This window comes from Ylistrum balloti, unplaced genomic scaffold (assembly GCF_031769215.1).
Source record: "Ylistrum balloti isolate Yb309-2 unplaced genomic scaffold, AGI_CSIRO_Ybal_v1 Utg370524, whole genome shotgun sequence".
Taxonomy (NCBI): domain Eukaryota; kingdom Metazoa; phylum Mollusca; class Bivalvia; order Pectinida; family Pectinidae; genus Ylistrum; species Ylistrum balloti.
The window spans coordinates 367,407-388,188 of NW_026782335.1; the positions used below are offsets into that span (position 1 = coordinate 367,407).

Here is a 20,782-nt window from a genome sequence, read left to right on the forward strand (position 1 = left end):
AGTAAATAAAAAAATCTGATACAGATGTTAATTTGTCACTCCCAAATAATCATATTGGTAATACAATAATGTATGTCATACAGTTGTGAGTCTTGTGTCCTAGTTTAGTTATTGTGGGTCAGCATTCCATGTATACATATCCAATAGCCTGTATGATACATTTACCCACGACCGGATAAAGTTATTGTCTATATAAGTAAATATCGCGTTGCATGACCTCACGACACAAACTTAGGGCTGCTGAATTTCATTGTTGTTGACTCATATCATAGCACATGACCCTGTTGCCTCACTACTACATATCGGATACCTGTGGTATCAATCCGCGATAGAATATAGTTCTTAATTAAGTATGATTCATGTATAGTTAGGAACCTTTGATTTTCCCTAAGTTTGCTTATCTGATGATAAACAACTGAAAATTGTATATCTTATTAACATATATTTTTCAACTAATTATTTTAAACGTTTTTCCAGGTAAAGTCACACGGAGTGATACATCAAGCTTCAATATTAGTTTCACTTCACACTAGTTAAACACCGCAGAAAAGGAGGAAGTGGAAAGTTGGTATACATCGCTATCTAACCATAGATAGTCGAGAGTAGTGGTTATCTTACGTTCTGTATACTTAAAGTTGTTGTATAGAGTTTGAAGTCGACGTAAAAAAGTCACCTGAATTTACAAGGTAAGTGTTATGAATTATGGATCCATGTTATTGGAAATTTGTACATCACGTATGTTCTACACAGGTAATAAGCTAGGTACACATCCTTCTCGGACGAATAGTAAACAACATGAGCAACATCAATCAAACAGCAAAAAAACCTCGACAGGTATATTTGTTACGTAAATGTCTTCATATCACAATAACTTACATGTTACATGTATAAGTATGTTTATCACATGCACTTAAAGACTGAAAATTTCTGTCTCTAAAATGATAATTCAATGTCAGTATCCACATTTGTTGAGCGCTTGTTGATATTAACATTTTAATTAACTATGCTCATTATATATCATATTTTTTTTTATTTTACTCTTCCTGGAACATCAACAACAGATTTCTCATATTTATATTACATGTAAGATAACGATCGCCCAGATCTATAATATAAACTTATTTATATTTTACAATAATTGTGAAACAAGCTATAAACTTGCATTAATCACTCTTGTTGGCCCAGATAGGAGTGCACAGGGGTCAAGTATTGTAGGAGGAAACTGGAGTACTTCCTGAAAACCCAAGTGGTCAGGCAGGTCAGGTGACCCAATAACTTTTCACGTCTGTCCCAAGGCTAAAACATTGGAAATGTTTGATTTTTTATTGATGTAATCAATCAAGGTGGTAGACCGACAGAATATTATCACAGTATTTAAAATTATTGTTCTCTATTAGTTGTTTCACTACTTTGGTGAGTGATCATAATCCACTGTAGTGAATATGCTGCATTATTTACTTGGATTGATCAAGATTTTCATGTGTAGTGTCATGGATAAAGCAGGAACACCTGGTCCTTGTACTTTTTCAGGACTCACCATGTAAATCTTTCTTTTGTTCATACATCATCGTTGTTTCATTGAATTTTAGTTTTGATTATGATTTTGTTTAAATTTAGGTATTTTTTGGTTTTTATGCTCCATGAAATTTACCGGTGAGCATATAGTCGTCGCCTTGTCCGTCTTTATGGCTGTCCTTTCACGTCTTGGGCATAACTTTGCCCATAGTTGAGCATGGATCATGAAACTTTGTGTATATGTTAGTCATACTAGGGGAATGTACCAAATTCAAGGCTCTCAACCCCTCGAATAAAGGAGTTATTTCCCTTTGTTAAAACTTTGTGTCTAGAACTCATCTTTAAATTGCTTGCATTTGAGCTGGGATAATGAAACTTCGTGTATACATTAATCATACTAAGATGATGTACAGTATACCCCCTTAATTACAAAAGTATTGCCCTTCATTAAAATTTTGTGTCCGATAAAATCATTTTCTGGAGCACACATCAGTTTCAACGAAAATCTTAATGTTTTGGAAATTACAGAAACATTTGTAAAAATGTTTTTACAGATAATATTTATCTAAGATAAAGTAAAAAATTGTTGAAACACTATCTGTAAGATTAAGGGATGACAAATATGGTAATTAGAACATACCAAGGTCAGTCAAGCTGTACACTATTGTTTTTATCATTAAGTGTGATATATTGCCCTACATGTAAATTTACACTACTTTTTTGGAAACAGTTTTTAACTTTAAATTTGTCTTTGTTTTACAATATGATATATGTTCTATGTATGTGATGTGTCTTAATAAAGGTCTTGATGTGTGATGTGTCTTGATAAAGAGGCAGATTGCCTTGGAAATTTGATGATTTACTTGTCCTTAATGTTGTTATTCCTTCATTGCTCATATACCTTTCCCAGTAATACACACCCAATGATATAACAAATTAATAATGAGGATTAATATAAAAGCACATGTAACTGAACCAAACTTTTGAAAATTAGACAAGATCCAAATGTGGATACATGTTTGCTGTATTTATGTAAAGGTAACATAAAGACAAAGGGGCGGTGACACACAGTAGGTTCTTATATTTCTTCAGATCAGAGGAACATGGTTGAATACTCCTGACTCATGGTGGTTTGTTTTTCGCAGGAAGCTAGGGAGTGGCCATGACACGCAGTAGGTTCTTATATTTCTTCAGATCAGAGGTACATGGTTGAATGCCCTTGACCCGTGGTGGTTTGTGTTTCTCAAGAAGCAAGGGAGTGGCCATGACACGCAGTAGGTTCTTATATTTCTTCAGATCAGAGGAACATGGTTGAATACTCCTGACCCATGGTGGTTTGTTTTTCGCAGGAAGCTAGGGAGTGGCCATGACACGCAGTAGGTTCTTATATTTCTTCAGATCAGAGGTACATGGTTGAATGCCTTTGACCTGTGGTGGTTTGTATTTCTCAGGGGAAGCTAGGTAAACAGACCATTTTATGCTGACAAGACACGTTACCCTAATTTCTCAGGATGGGATGGGACAGGCCTCCCATATGTTGTTCAGTTAGGTATCCACCACAGGCTGTCCAGCATCCCTAAAACACCTTTCCTGCAATTAAGACATTGTGTGTTAGTTTCTATTTTGTCAAATTTTCAAAGGTAAGTCAGTTTAATGCTTTCATACTCCCTATTCTAGTTACAAAATTCCTAATTTTAGCCCTAAATTTGCCCTAAAATTTTGTAATTTTAGCCCTAAATTTAGCCCCAATTTTTTGTCCAGAAGTGCTAGACAGCCTGCCACCAGCTGCTGTAAGGATTTCCCGATCATCTTAAAATGACTCTTGCTTTTTGCTGGATGATAAACCTTTCAAAGGCAGACATTGATACAATGTGTTTTGATATGCCTACTATTATATTACAGGTATGATGAAGCCTGTGTTACATTGGAGCTGCCTGCTGCTGATGATGATCAGTGTACGAGCAGACATATACTTACATATCCCACGAGGTTCTAACAACAGACTAGCAGAAACCACAGCAACTCGAACCAATGCCAATCGTGTGTTTGATTCACAGGTACTTGTCATAATAGTGCTATATCCACCGGGTAATTAATGATATAAATTTTCATTGTATTTAATATAACTATTGTAATTCAGTTTGTTTAAGTGAGTGTAAATTTCTTGTTTTAGATTCCAAATACGAGGGTTGACATTTAATGTGTTATTTCAGTGATCTAAAATTCTTGTTTTAGTGTATTGGTAAACTTCTGTAAATTCCTCATTGAGGAGAGTCCAATCAAACGTTCTTATTTTAGTATTCATTTTAACTCATCAGGAAGAATAGGTTGGGTTTATTACTGGTGTGTTTCAGTACTAGTACCTAACAGCTACCTATTACCTAGTAATTAAATAAGCTAGAATTTAAACCTTGCTAAGAAAACCCATTATATGACAACATTTGTATTGTCACAGCAGCATAATTAATTATTAAATAATTAACTTTTTTTACTATCAAAAATTAATTATGTACCTGTACTGATCTATTTTTGTCATTTTAAACATGGAATTTAAGATATGGTTCTGTAATTTTGAAATGGGATTGTCTATATTCAGAGGAACTACTTGATCTCTGAATACTGTTACACTTGCAGATTCAGCTAGTATAACTGATGTGATTGATTTGACAGTTGTCTCTCACACAATTAGACTGTTCTGTGTTGGTCTTTTAAGCAGGTTAAGCTGCCTGATGAATATGAAATTTTTATTCATCAATTATATTTCCCACAGAGATGACTCTTGTTGCCTTTTCTACAGGTTTTAACAGGGAAATGTTTCTTTACAGAACAACAACCGAGGTGGTTATAACGTTGGTGATGCTACTGAAGACAAAGCTAACAACAACGAGGGCAAACAGTACAGGATGGTAAGTTTGTTATGATGAGGGCAAATATTACAGGATGGTAATCTAACTGTGGTGAGGGCAAATATTACAGGACAATAAGTTAGTTGCGGTGAGGGCAAACAGTTCATGATGGTTAGTTTGTTATGATGAGGGCAAATATTACAGGATGGTAAGTTTGTTATGATGAGGGCAAAGAGTACAGGATGGTAAAGTTATTATGATGAGGGCAAACAGTACAGGATGGTAAGGTTATTATGATGAGGGCAAATATTACAGGATGGTATGTTAGTTGTGGTGAGGGCAAGCAGTTCATGATGGTTAGTTTGTTATGATGAGGGCAAACAGTACAAGATGGTAATCTATCTGTGCTTAACTGTGGTGAGGGCAAATATTACATGATGGTAATCTAAATGTGATGAGGGCAAATATTACAGGATGGTAATCTAACTGTGGTGAGGACAAACAGTAGAGGTTGGTTAGAACTTACAGTTCAGTCAAGAGATAACATCAAGTTTTTAGTAGTATTTCGGCTTAAATTTTCCCTAATTATGATACCACAAAGGATATTGCCAGCCCACTGCTCTAAGCTGATGAAGGGCGAATTAACTTACATGCCATGATACTTCATATATGAAGTGTCCTTTGTGATACTAATATTGTATAAATAAGTTGTGATAGGGAATTTTCATGACGTAAGCTTTTCTTTCCAAATTGATAATTGAGACTAAAGTTCTTTTAGTTATAATATGGATATCTTAAATGTTTTGTTTAACAAAACAGTTTTTTTTAGTAAATTAATTCACATTACCTTTTGAGGGTTAACAACTCCTTGTTTTAAACTTTAAAAAAGTTAATTGTTGTATAGTGTGATATTATGCCATTTTAATTATTTTGACCTTGACCCATTTTACAGAAGTGTCTGTGACAGGATAAGTAAATTATTGACAGAGCTTGGTGTATTTACTGTTCAGTATAGATGTACAACAAGAGGCTCATTGGGCTTGTATTGTTCATCTGGCTATGCTTGGCAGAAATTGCTTCATGAAAGCTAAAGGAAAGGGAATTCGAAACATCTAAGTACACAACACAAAATAAATCTATTTTCCTATTGGACCCCAACCTTCTGTCAGCCAAACCATTTTTACTATCCAATTATTCCTACAGGAGACGTGGGATTTTAAAGAACTTCCTCTGTCTCCCCTATTGGGCTCTGCCTCTCCTGCCCAAACGGACCTTTCGACCTTTCGCTGATACAAAATTGATCCCCTTTATCCAAGACTACTTCTGACCAAATTTGAGCAAATTCCAATTAATCCTACTGGAGGAGCATTTCCTCTATTTGGCCCTGCCCCGAGGGGCCCAGACCTACCATTTATACCAAATTGATTCCCCTTCCCCCAACAATGATTTATACTAAATTTGGGCAGAATCTAATCATTCCTACAGGAGGAGTAGCATATTAAAGAATGTACTCTGTTTTCCCTATAGGGCCCTGCCCCTCCCAGCCCAGATGGACGAGACCTGTTGTTTATAGAAAATTTGTTCCTCTTCCCAAAGTATGCTTCAGACAAAATTTGATGAAAATTGACAAAGTCATCCATGCCTAGTAGCAATATGTAGAAAAAAGGTGATGGAGGGATGGACAATAGAGGGATGGATGGACAACAGATGCTGCAGAAGCCAATAACTCACTTGTTATTTTTTTGTAGAAATATTTTCAAAGTGGATCGTGGAAAACAAAGACAAATGATGCTGGTAAAAGCTTCCTGTCTGTCGAATGGACAAACCAGCATGGATGTGGTGGTAACGAGGACACTAATCCTCAAAAACAGAACTGTCACTTGGTACTGCAGTATATGTGTCAGGACGATGTAGACTCGCCCACAGGTGAGCTCTCACTATTCTTTGCTCATCACAATAAAGGTCCCAACAAGTTTTAATTGCTCTTAATTAACGGAACATCCTGTACTATTGCCCTCACCTGGGGGATAGTTAACTTTTTGTCCCAACCACTTTTAACTTATCTTTATTTTGTCCCCTCATTATAAGTCTCATGCTGTTGGTGTCAGTTCCTTTTATTTGTTATTTATTAAAGATAACATTCATTGATGATATATTTATTCGATTGTATGTCGACATTATTAGAGGTAGATGTACATATATTTGTTAATGTAATCATTGAAAGTTCCTATAATTCCTGTTACTGTCCTGTCTGCTTACATAGATCAGTTATATATTTTTCAGGTATAAAAGTATTGGGTTAACTAGAGGTGATTATACACAGGTAGTCATACATACCTATTATCTACAGAGTGATACATGTAATGATGATGTAAATTCCCTATTTACTTATTTACAAATGTCAGGCAGTTTTGATGTCAAAGCCTCATACGCTGCCTGTAATTAACAAATTGATGTATATTTACGGGACAGGTACAGATGATACACTAAGGAATGGAGCACAGACAAATACTCAAGAATATCAACCTCCCAACAACTTAGACGAGACAATGAGGCAGAAAAACAACAGGAAAAATCAAAATGTCAAGTCCAGTCGTGTGATTCAGGAACCGTGGGAGTGGTACGACTACTGTTATATACGTCAACGCAACAAAGGTTAGGGTGAACACAGATTTCATGATCTTAATTATAACAGCATAAGTCAGTAAGGCAGTTTTGGCCTGGGGTATTTACTCGTCATACACATGTGTATGATATAGGTAATGGAATCTGTGGATACATCAGAGTTTACGAACACTATATTACAATTTGGACCTACTGGTACTATAAATAGATTAAACCATGGTATGGCATCTATCATCCTCCTTGTGTTGAATTTTTTTGCATTTGACAACTTTTTCTCAGTACCCAATAAGCATAGGTTAATGATATTTGACATGCTGGGGCAAAAGGTTGATGGGTTTGTTAAATGAATGACCTACTTTCAGGGTCACAGGGGTCAAATGATCGAACAACGACTATGAAATTTAAAAGATATAGAAAAGTTATGCCTTCTTGAAAGATGTTCAACAGTGTTTGAAAAAAAGTAACTTACCTTGTCATGTTTTCAAAAACAAATGTGCAAATAAATTTGACCGGGTATTTTAGTTCACCATTGTAAAAGTGTTTACAAACAGCAATAAGTGATTGACAAGCAATTCAGGTTCCTTGGGCCTCTTGTTCATGTGTCTCTAAATAATATGATATAGGATAAAACTTGTCTATCAAAGCTATATATAAATACAATATGATATTGGTGGCTGTTTGGTGTCAGTGTTTCAGGAGAAAGATTTGTGTGCTGTCATTTTAAACATAATTGATATACAAGTAGAGGGATCAAGTACTTTGTCTTTTAACAGTGCTTAGTGTGAGAATCATACCTGCTGTAGGTCCAACTTTGGCTTTTAACAGTGCTTTGTGTGAGAATCATACATGCTGTAGGTCCAACTTTGGCTTTTAACAGTGCTTTGTGTGAGAATCATACATGCTGTAGGTCAAACTTTAGCTTTTAACAGTGCTTACTGTGAGAATCATACATGCTGTAGGTCCAACTTTGGCTTTTAACAGTGCTTTGTGTGAGAATCATACCTGCTGTAGGTCCAACTTTGGCTTTTAACAGTGCTTAGTGTGAGAATCATACATGCTGTAGGTCCAACTTTAGCTTTTAACAGTGCTTACCGTGAGAATCATACCTGCTGTAGGTCCAACTTTGGCTTTTAACAGTGCTTACTGTGAGAATCATACCTGCTGTAGGTCCAACTTTGGCTTTTAACGGTGCTTTGTGTGAGAATCATACATGCTGTAGGTCCAACTTTGGCTTTTAACAGCGCTTTGTGTGAGAATCATACATGCTGTAGGTCCAACTTTAGCTTTTAACAGTGCTTACCGTGAGAATCATACCTGCTGTAGGTCCAACTTTGGCTTTTAACAGTGCTTTGTGTGAGAATCATACATGCTGTAGGTCAAACTTTAGCTTTTAACAGTGCTTACTGTGGCATCCAACTCCCTGGACAGATATTGCTGTGTTGGCAGAAAACGCTTCCATGTGTCAGTAAGTACTATCACTAATACTGGTCATATGATGGAGGTGAAACAGTTTGAACGTCAAGTATAGGAGTCTGCATAGCAGTAAGATGTTCCTGTCTTGGTGAGAGTCACCCTGATTTTCATCCCAAATTACGATACAAGTGAAAAAGAGCAAAAAGTTAATGGCATGCACATAAAAAAGAATGCTAAGTTAATTCACCATGAATAGTCAACACCCAGTATTAAGATGTTATACATAGATTTTGGTAAGTATTTTTTACCCAAGCTTTCTTCCTCATTTTGAATTTGAACAATTGACCTGAATAGTACGTACTTGAACAATGACCTACAAAAAGGTGTAGTACTTACGACAAGTGTAGGTAAATTGTTAAACACCTGGATGATGATCAATACTACACAAAAAGGTGTAGTACTTACTACAAGTGTAGGTAAATTGTATAACACCTGGATGATGATCAATACTACACAAAAAGATGTAGTACTTACTACAAGTGTAGGTAAATTGTATAACACCTGGATGATGATCAATACTACACAAAAAGGTGTAGTACTTAAGACAAGTGTAGGTAAATTGTATAACACCTGGATGATGATCAATACTACACAAAAAGGCGTAGTACTTACTACAAATGTAGGTAAATTGTATAACACCTGGATGATGATCAATACTACACAAAAAGGTGTAGTACTTACTACAAGTGTAGGTAAATTGTATAACACCTGGATGATGATCAATAGATGTGTCAGAAGTTATCATGCTTGGATTCTACAATAAGTTGGTGTTTATTTGTGACTTTGAGAATGTTCTGATATCTGCCTATTTATAGGTATTGTTAGTTCTACTTGATACACATGATAAAGCCTTTTTTCTATATTTATAGGTATTATGAAAAGGAGAGTTTTAACAGCCGATCCTATCATGCCTGTGTGGAAGACTATGGTGATGGAAGCCGCAAGCATGCATCCAAGTGGAACAACCAGGAAGAGTGTGTTGATAATGGTGGCCAGTGGGTAGCCTTCCATAACTACTTAGAGAAAGCTCCAGGTAGGTTGTCAAAATATCTCACAATTACAATCAACAAAAGCTCTATGTTCAGTAGATGTCATAAAATGCCATGACTACATGAAGAATTAAAGTTTCCGATGTGTTAAAATTTGTTCGGCTCATCTTTTACGAATAACAATAGGCCCAGGGTCATCGTGTTTGCCAGTAGTGCTCAAATGAATTTACATGACCCGCTTTCAAGGTGACATGAGGAATGATATATAAATAAGCACATACCTTGGAAAGCATCATTCTTTCATCAAAATCTTCTCTTTATTAGCTGTAGAACTGGTGAGCTATTTAGGTCAATTTGGCCTCTTGTTAGATTTCTTGTTAGTGGTCCATTAGAAAGCCATAGAGATGTGATTGACTATGTTTATTCCAAACACCATTATTTCCAACATTTAGTAGTGAGGGTAATGAGATACATGTCTACTCTATATATAGCCTACACGAGTGAGGATCAGTGTACCAGACAGAGTGCTGGTGGCTATACCTACATCTGGGCCGTACCATTTGATGCGCAGGATGTCACAAAGAAGGAATGCCTTATCAAGCTTGATGCTCCAAATTGTAGAGCTGCAGACTTTTCCAGGTAAAGTGGATCCTAAACCATTCAGTAAATGATATATTTGATATATGTAATATATATAAAGTGTTTATTTTTGCACAATTATATTTCCTCCTTGAAGTGAGAAAAAATTGGAACACTTTGAATTAAAATTGTAGAAACTTAGATTGATACATGGTTAAAGGTCATCCTTAGTGGGTACAGTTATTGATATAAGTTTAAAGGTCATCCTCTGTGATAGCAGTGATTGATATAAGTTTAAAGGTCATCCTCTGTGGTAGCAGTGATTGATATAAGTTTAAAGTCATCCTCTGTGGTAACAGGGATTGATATAAGTTTAAAGGTCATCCTCTGTGGTAACAGTGATTGATATAAGTTTAAAGGTCATCCTCTGTGGTAACAGTGATTGGTATAAGTTTAAAGGTCATCCTCTGTGGTAGCAGTGATTGATATAAGTTTAAAGTCATCCTCTGTGGTAGCAGTGATTGATATAAGTTTAAAGTCATCCTCTGTGGTAGCAGTGATTGATATAAGTTTAAAGGTCATCCTCTGTGGTAGCAGTGATTGATATAAGTTTAAAGTCATCCTCTGTGGTAACAGTGATTGATATAAGTTTAAAGGTCATCCTCTGTGGTAGCAGTGATTGATATAAGTTTAAAGTCATCCTCTGTGGTAGCAGTGATTGATATAAGTTTAAAGGTCATCCTCTGTGGTAGCAGTGATTGATATAAGTTTAAAGTCATCCTCTGTGGTAGCAGTGATTGATATAAGTTTAAAGTCATCCTCTGTGGTAACAGTGATTGATATAAGTTTAAAGGTCATCCTCTGTGGTAGCAGTGATTGATATAAGTTTAAAGGTCATCCTCTGTGGTAGCAGTGATTGATATAAGTTTAAAGTCATCCTCTGTGGTAGCAGTGATTGATATAAGTTTAAAGGTCATCCTCTGTGGTAACAGTGATTGATATAAGTTTAAAGGTCATCCTCTGTGGTAACAGTGATTGATATAAGTTTAAAGTCATCCTCTGTGGTAACAGTGATTGATATAAGTTTAAAGTCATCCTCTGTGGTAACAGTGATTGATATAAGTTTAAAGGTCATCCTCTGTGGTAGCAGTGATTGATATAAGTTTAAAGGTCATCCTCTGTGGTAACAGTGATTGATATAAGTTTAAAGTCATCCTCTGTGGTAGCAGTGATTGATATAAGTTTAAAGTCATCCTCTGTGGTAACAGTGATTGATATAAGTTTAAAGGCCATCCTCTGTGGTAACAGTGATTGATATAAGTTTAAAGGTCATCCTCTGTGGTAACAGTGATTGATATAAGTTTAAAGTCATCCTCTGTGGTAGCAGTGATTGATATAAGTTTAAAGTCATCCTCTGTGGTAACAGTGATTGATATAAGTTTAAAGGTCATCCTCTGTGGTAACAGTGATTGGTATAAGTTTAAAGGTCATCCTCTGTGGTAGCAGTGATTGATATAAGTTTAAAGTCATCCTCTGTGGTAACAGTGATTGATATAAGTTTAAAGGTCATCCTCTGTGGTAACAGTGATTGATATAAGTTTAAAGGTCATCCTCTGTGGATGCAGATATTGATATAAGTTTAAAGTCATCCTCTGTGGTAACAGTATTGATATAAGTTTAAAGGTCATCCTCTGTGGCTGCAGTTATTGATATAAGTTTAAAGTCATCCTCTGTGGTAACAGTGATTGATATAAGTTTAAAGGTCATCCTCTGTGGTAGCAGTGATTGATATAAGTTTAAAGGTCATCCTCTGTGGTAACAGTGATTGATATAAGTTTAAAGGTCATCCTCTGTGGCTGCAGTTATTGATATAAGTTGAAAGTCATCCTCTGTGGTAACAGTGATTGATATAAGTTTAAAGGTCATCCTCTGTGGTAGCAGTGATTGATATAAGTTTAAAGGTCATCCTCTGTGGTAACAGTGATTGATATAAGTTTAAAGGTCATCCTCTGTGGTAGCAGTGATTGATATAAGTTTAAAGTCATCCTCTGTGGTAACAGTGATTGATATAAGTTTAAAGGTCATCCTCTGTGGCTGCAGTTATTGATATAAGTTGAAAGTCATCCTCTGTGGTAACAGTGATTGATATAAGTTTAAAGGTCATCCTCTGTGGTAGCAGTGATTGATATAAGTTTAAAGGTCATCCTCTGTGGTAACAGTGATTGATATAAGTTTAAAGGTCATCCTCTGTGGTAGCAGTGATTGATATAAGTTTAAAGTCATCCTCTGTGGTAACAGTGATTGATATAAGTTTAAAGGTCATCCTCTGTGGTAACAGTGATTGGTATAAGTTTAAAGGTCATCCTCTGTGGTAACAGTGATTGATATAAGTTTAAAGGTCATCCTCTGTGGTAACAGTGATTGATATAAGTTTAAAGGTCATCCTCTGTGGCTGCAGATATTGATATAAGTTTAAAGTCATCCTCTGTGGTAACAGTGATTGATATAAGTTTAAAGGTCATCCTCTGTGGCTGCAGTTATTGATATAAGTTTAAAGTCATCCTCTGTGGTAACAGTGATTGATATAAGTTTAAAGGTCATCCTCTGTGGTAGCAGTGATTGATATAAGTTTAAAGGTCATCCTCTGTGGTAACAGTGATTGATATAAGTTTAAAGGTCATCCTCTGTGGTAGCAGTGATTGATATAAGTTTAAAGTCATCCTCTGTGGTAGCAGTGATTGATATAAGTTTAAAGGTCATCCTCTGTGGTAGCAGTGATTGATATAAGTTTAAAGTCATCCTCTGTGGTAGCAGTGATTGATATAAGTTTAAAGTCATCCTCTGTGGTAGCAGTGATTGATATAAGTTTAAAGTCATCCTCTGTGGTAACAGTGATTGATATAAGTTTAAAGGTCATCCTCTGTGGTAGCAGTGATTGATATAAGTTTAAAGGTCATCCTCTGTGGTAACAGTGATTGATATAAGTTTAAAGTCATCCTCTGTGGTAGCAGTGATTGATATAAGTTTAAAGGTCATCCTCTGTGGTAACAGAGATTGGTATAAGTTTAAAGGTCATCCTCTGTGGTAGCAGTGATTGATATAAGTTTAAAGTCATCCTCTGTGGTAGCAGTGATTGATATAAGTTTAAAGGTCATCCTCTGTGGTACAGTGATTGATATAAGTTTAAAGGTCATCCTCTGTGGTAGCAGTGATTGATATAAGTTTAAAGTCATCCTCTGTGGTAGCAGTGATTGATATAAGTTTAAAGTCATCCTCTGTGGTAACAGTGATTGATATAAGTTTAAAGGTCATCCTCTGTGGTAACAGTGATTGATATAAGTTTAAAGTCATCCTCTGTGGTAACAGTGATTGATATAAGTTTAAAGGTCATCCTCTGTGGTAACAGTGATTGATATAAGTTTAAAGGTCATCCTCTGTGGTAACAGTGATTGATATAAGTTTAAAGGTCATCCTCTGTGGTAACAGTGATTGATATAAGTTTAAAGGTCATCCTCTGTGGTAACAGTGATTGATATAAGTTTAAAGGTCATCCTCTGTGGTAACAGTGATTGATATAAGTTTAAAGGTCATCCTCTGTGGTAGCAGTTATTGATATAAGTTTAAAGGTCATCCTCTGTGGTAACAGTGATTGATATAAGTTTAAAGGTCATCCTCTGTGGTAGCAGTTATTGATATAAGTTTAAAGGTCATCCTCTGTGGCTGCAGTTATTGATATAAGTTTAAAGGTCATCCTCTGTGGTAACAGTGATTGATATAAGTTTAAAGGTCATCCTCTGTGGTACACAGTGATTGATATAAGTTTAAAGGTCATCCTCTGTGGTAGCAGTGATTGATATAAGTTTAAAGGTCATCCTCTGTGGTAACAGTGATTGATATAAGTTTAAAGTCATCCTCTGTGGTAACAGTGATTGATATAAGTTTAAAGGTCATCCTCTGTGGTAGCAGTGATTGATATAAGTTTAAAGGTCATCCTCTGTGGTAGCAGTGATTGATATAAGTTTAAAGGTCATCCTCTGTGGTAGCAGTGATTGATACAGGGTTCAGACTCTTTTGGCTCCAAAATTTCACCCTCTGTAAGTAAAACAATAAACTGCTCATATTAAGCTCTATCAGCTTTGGTAAACTATTTTAATTAATGTATATGTATCGTTCTTATCACAGATCTAATCATCTTGGAAATGGAGTTGATGGTACAGCTCTTAAATATGACTGGACACTACCCTATTTCCCTTCTGGTAACACTAAGAGATGTGTTTTCAGGATCAGGTTAGTGATATTCTGTTAAATGTGAAATGTAGCAGTGGCAGAAGTGTTCATTAAAATCAGTGTCGGAATAAAAGTTTTCATATTCAACATTTTAACAATTGTTTTCTTCTTTTACAGATATAACATTTCCACAGATGACTTTGATCCTTATGCTACAGACAGTAGCCACAACAGAAATGTGTATGTATTACCTATATACTGAGTCAGGTAACTTCTGTCATTCACACAATACCTATATACTGAGACAGGTAACTTCTGTCATTCACACAATACCTATATACTGAGACAGGTAACTTCTGTCATTCACACAATACCTATATACTGAGACAGGTAACTTCTGTCATTCACACAATACCTATATACTGAGACAGGTAACTTCTGTCATTCACACAATACCTATATACTGAGACAGGTAACTTCTGTCATTCACACAATACCTATATACTGAGACAGGTAACTTCTGTCATTCACACAATACCTATATACTGAGACAGGTAACTTCTGTCATTCACACAATACCTATATACTGAGACAGGTAACTTCTGTCATTCACACAATACCTATATACTGAGACAGGTGACTTCTGTCATTCACACAATACCTATATACTGAGACAGGTGACTTCTGTCATTCACACAATACCTATATACTGAGACAGGTGACTTCTGTCATTCACACAATACCTATATACTGAGACAGGTAACTTCTGTCATTCACACAATACCTATATACTGAGACAGGTAACTTCTGTCATTCACACAATACCTATATACTGAGACAGGTAACTTCTGTCATTCACACAATACCTATATACTGAGACAGGTAACTTCTGTCATTCACACAATACCTATATACTGAGACAGGTAACTTCTGTCATTCACACAATACCTATATACTGAGACAGTTAACTTCTGTCATTCACACAATACCTATATACTGAGACAGGTAACTTCTGTCATTCACACAATACCTATATACTGAGACAGGTAACTTCTGTCATTCACACAATACCTATATACTGAGACAGGTAACTTCTGTCATTCACACAATACCTATATACTGAGACAGGTAACTTCTGTCATTCACACAATACATATATACTGAGACAGGTAAGCATTTCATTGTTTGGCTATACTATATCTAATTCTATCATGCTTTTCCTTCAGATTGACAAAGACCATGTCTCCTGTAGAACAAAACCCCTATATTGATGTTGGTGAAAGATCAGCACTCCGGCTTAACATCAATACTGATCAAACAGGACGTATATTCCAGGACCGTAGTCACGTATTTCTCCTCAAACCACGCCCCACAGGAATGGAGAATGACAGGATCTACAACCTTAACATCAGGGGCAAGCGGGGCAATATAGTCCAGGTGTACCCAGCTGTCGAGTATGACTTCCACCCTAACACCCTTAATCTGCGATCTAACGATCTGGTACATATACAGTGGACAGGTGGGTACCACTTCTGCTCTAACACCCTTAATCTAATGATCTGGTGCATATACAGTGGACAGGTGAGTACCACTTCTGCTCTAACACCCTTAATCTAATGATCTGGTACATATACAGTGGACAGGTGGGTACCACTTCTGCTCTAACACCCTTAATCTAATGATCTGGTACATATACAGTGGACAGGTGAGTACCACGCCTGCTCTAACACCCTTAATCTAATGATCTGGTACATATACAGTGGACAGGTGAGTACCACTTCTGCTCTAACACCCTTAATCTAATGATCTAATGATCTGGTACATATACAGTGGACAGGTGAGTACCACGCCTGCTCTAACACCCTTAATCTAATGATCTGGTACATATACAGTGGACAGGTGAGTACCACGCCTGCTCTAACACCCTTAATCTAATGATCTGGTACATATACAGTGGACAGGTGAGTACCACGCCTGCTCTAACACCCTTAATCTAATGATCTGGTACATATACAGTGGACTTCCACCCTAACACTCTTAGTCTACAATCTAACATCTTAATACATACAGTGGACAGGTAAGTACAACGTCTACCAAACATCCGCGATTTTCATCCTAATCTACTGTACACACCTGGTGAACTTGTTAAGATTTTGAAATCATTCAATACATGTAAGTTGGATTGATGACGAGACTTTTGTGCATGATCTAAATTATTTATTTAGCATGAAATTAGAATTTGTTACCTCATACTTAAGACATTTGGAAACAGATGGAATGAAATACAATAATATCCATGTGGATTTCCTATCAAAAGAACTGCATAATTATTATAAAATTTTATGTATTTACATCAAATTGGGTACATTTAAATTCAATGACAAAATGTCCAGTGTGACCGAGATGTTGCTTATAAATCAGGTTTGAAAGCCTTCTTTATCTGACAATACTCTCATTTATCATTACATTTGCATCTGATTTCTATCATTATAATTTCCAGGCTCCAATAGCCATAACAATGGAGGGAATGGTGGAGATGGACAGGCAGGAGATGAGGGACAAGGGAAGGATGGTAAGTTATAGAGGGGTCATACAGGAGAAAATGGGCTCTGGAAAGTTGTAGGCTAAATGTGTGACATTACATTGTATCACACCAGTAGATGATAGACTAAATGTAGGGAGGTTAAACTGAATTACATCAGTAGATGATAGACTAAATGCAGGAAGGTTACACTGAATTACATCAGTAGATGATAGACTAAATGTAGGAAGGTTACACTGAATTACATTAAGGGTTGGTAGACTAAATGTAGGAAGGTTACACTGAATTACATCAGTAGATGATAGACTAAATGTAGGAAGGTTACACTGAATTACATTAAGGGTTGGTAGACTAAATGTAGGAAGGTTACACTGAATTACATTAAGGGTTGGTAGACTAAGTATAGGAAGGTTAAACTGAAATACATTAAGGGTTGGTAGACTAAATGTAGGAAGGTTACACTGAATTACATCAGTAGATGATAGACTAAATGTAGGAAGGTTACACTGAATTACATCAGTAGATGATAGACTAAATGTAGGAAGGTTACACTGAATTACATCAGTAGATGATAGACTAAATGTAGGAAGGTTACACTGAATTACATCAGTAGATGATAGACTAAATGTAGGAAGGTTACACTGAATTACATCAGTAGATGATAGACTAAATGTAGGAAGGTTACACTGAATTACATCAGTAGATGATAGACTAAATGTAGGAAGGTTACACTGAATTACATTAAGGGTTGGTAGACTAAATGTAGGAAGGTTACACTGAATTACATCAGTAGATGATAGACTAAATGTAGGAAGGTTACACTGAATTACATCAGTAGATGATAGACTAAATGTAGGAAGGTTACACTGAATTACATCAGTAGATGATAGACTAAATGTAGGAAGGTTACACTGAATTACATCAGTAGATGATAGACTAAATGTAGGAAGGTTACACTGAATTACATCAGTAGATGATAGACTAAATGTAGGAAGGTTACACTGAATTACATTAAGGGTTGGTAGACTAAATGTAGGAAGGTTACACTGAATTACATCAGTAGATGATAGACTAAATGTAGGAAGGTTACACTGAATTACATTAAGGGTTGGTAGACTAAATGTAGGAAGGTTACACTGAATTACATCAGTAGATGATAGACTAAATGTAGGAAGGTTACACTGAATTACATTAAGGGTTGGTAGACTAAATGTAGGATGGTTACACTGAATTACATCAGTAGATGATAGACTAAATGTAGGAAGGTTACACTGAATTACATCAAGGGTTGGTAGACTAAATGTAGGAAGGTTACACTGAATTACATTAAGGGTTGGTAGACTAAATGTAGGAAGGTTACACTGAATTACATCAGTAGATGATAGACTAAATGTAGGAAGGTTACACTGAATTACATCAGTAGATGATAGACTAAATGTAGGAAGGTTACACTGAATTACATCAAGGGTTGGTAGACTAAATGTAGGAAGGTTAAACTGAATTACATCAGTAGATGATAGACTAAATGTAGGAAGGTTACACTGAATTACATCAAGGGTTGGTAGACTAAATGTAGGAAGGTTACACTGAATTACATCAAGGGTTGGTAGACTAAATGTAGGAAGGTTAAACTGAATTACATTAAGGGTTGGTAGACTAAATGTAGGAAGGTTACACTGAATTACATCAAGGGTTGGTAGACTAAATGTAGGAAGGTTACACTGAATTACATCAAGGGTTGGTAGACTAAATGTAGGAAGGTTACACTGAATTACATCTGGTCATGGTGGACTATAGGTGAGAAAATAACTGAATCATTTAATCAATGTGATTAGGAGTGAAGACACCAGGTGGGAGGGAGGATTGTACTCAACACATATATAATACTATATTTTATTGGAACAAAAAATGTCTGTTTTATGCTAGGCACTGATAGAAACAACATGGTACAAATTAAGGACTTGAATGACAACTATCCAGTGCCGTTTGAACGATCCAGTATGTGGCAGAATGCTGAGGTGAAATGGATTTATCATGGAAAAACATCAGTGTCCTCGAAGGACCTAGCTGTCAGTATGGCCTCATCCGGATACTACATGTATGTAACATGTCCCTATCATATCTGGATACTTTATGTAACATGTCCCTATAATCTATTATAAGATCTGAATACTTTATGTAACATGTCCCTATCATATCTGGATACTTTATGTAACATGTCCCTATCATATCTGGATACTTTATGTAACATGTCCCTATAATCTATTATAAGATCTGAATACTTTATGTAACATGTCCCTATCATATCTGGATACTTTATGTAACATGTCCCTATCATATCTGGATACTTTATGTAACATGTCCCTATCATATCTGGATACTTTATGTAACATGTCCCTGTAATCTATTATAAGATCTGAATACTTTATGTAACATGTCCCTATCATATCTGAATACTTTATGTAACATGTCCCTATCATATCTGAATACTTTATGTAACATGTCCCTATCATATCTGAATACTTTATGTAACATGTCCCTATCATATCTGGATACTTTATGTAACATGTCCCTATAATCTATTATAAGATCTGAATACTTTATGTAACATGTCCCTATCATATCTGAATACTTTATGTAACATGTCCCTATCATATCTGAATACTTTATGTAACATGTCCCTATCATATCTGGATACTTTATGTAACATGTCCCTGTAATCTATTATAAGATCTGAATACTTTATGTAACATGTCCCTATCATATCTGGATACTTTATGTAACATGTCCCTATCATATCTGGATACTTTATGTAACATGTCCCTATAATCTATTATAAGATCTGGATACTTTATGTAACATGTCCTTATAATGTATTATAAGATCTGGATACAATATGTAACATGTCCCTATAATCTATTATAAGATTTAGACATATGAATGACACCTTAGAATTTATAGAAGTATATCTTTCCATGATGATTATTCTGGTTGTATTTATTAGGAAACAAAATGTACAAATTTAACTGAAGAGCATAGTAATTGTATTGGTACATCTTAATTCCCTCTTATACAAAAAAAAATATATATTCAACTAACACTGAACAAATTATAATGTTACGACAGGTTAATAATGGTACTGAACAATTCATCTTAAGAGTTTGATTTTTTGATGTTATAGGTATGTATTGTGTACTTGTTAAACATATATTTCAAAATTTGTTGTGCAGGTTTATTTGATTCATATCTATTTGATATAAACTGGCACATACTACCTTGTGTTTCTCACAGTATATCTTGTGTAGATAAATTTTTGTCTATATTTTGTTTGTATAGGTGCGTCAAGGGAAGTGATTGTGGAGGACAGTCCGGAGAATCTGCTGACACAAAGACACTTATGGATAAACTGCTGAATAACGCCCCAGCATCATATGAAGGTGCTGTGTTAAAGTTCAAGTCAGGCACATACCACTACATGTGCACTCGAAACAACAACTTTACAAATCGCAGTCAAAAGGGCACTATTATTGTTGTTGAATAAAAAAAATGCAACTACAATTTGATTCTACACCCTACAGATATTACAGCCAAAAGGACTGTTATCGTTAAAAAATAGGAAACACCTCACACACATTACCTGGGTAACCTATTAAGCCATGTCCTAAAACTAAAGCATTATTTTTGATGTATGAGGATTAGTTAGTTACACCAAACATGTATCCATATAATGTCAAAAGACCTGCCTTCCTTTGTGTTTTATATCAACGGTTTAGTGCTTTGTTTATACTTTTTGATCAAGGTCAAGGTCATTTTGTATGTAATAACGTGTCCTACTGTTATAATATATACTTGCCATTTAAGTGTGTCATATTATTTGATAAATCTTATGTAGGTATTTTGTCTTCTTATTTATTACTTTGGATCGTTAAATTTACAGCTGTAGGATTGTGTCCTCAAATGATATTGTAATGGTTGATATTATTACT

General features: G+C 35.6%; 1 protein-coding gene across 1 annotated transcript; it reads left to right on the plus strand.

Moving 5' to 3' along the window:
• Positions 1-3,422: 3,422 nt before the first annotated feature.
• On the plus strand, positions 3,423-20,590 carry LOC132555904 (protein DD3-3-like). The gene is made up of 14 exons (XM_060220283.1): positions 3,423-3,572; positions 4,341-4,421; positions 6,110-6,287; positions 6,834-7,016; positions 7,760-7,785; positions 8,384-8,451; positions 9,329-9,492; positions 9,940-10,087; positions 14,210-14,314; positions 14,432-14,494; positions 15,481-15,773; positions 16,755-16,826; positions 18,723-18,894; positions 20,133-20,590. The coding sequence occupies exons 1-14, from the start codon at positions 3,423-3,425 to the stop codon at positions 20,335-20,337; spliced, it is 1,908 nt and encodes a 635-aa protein (XP_060076266.1). The 3' UTR covers positions 20,338-20,590.
• The last annotated feature ends 192 nt before the right edge of the window (positions 20,591-20,782 follow it).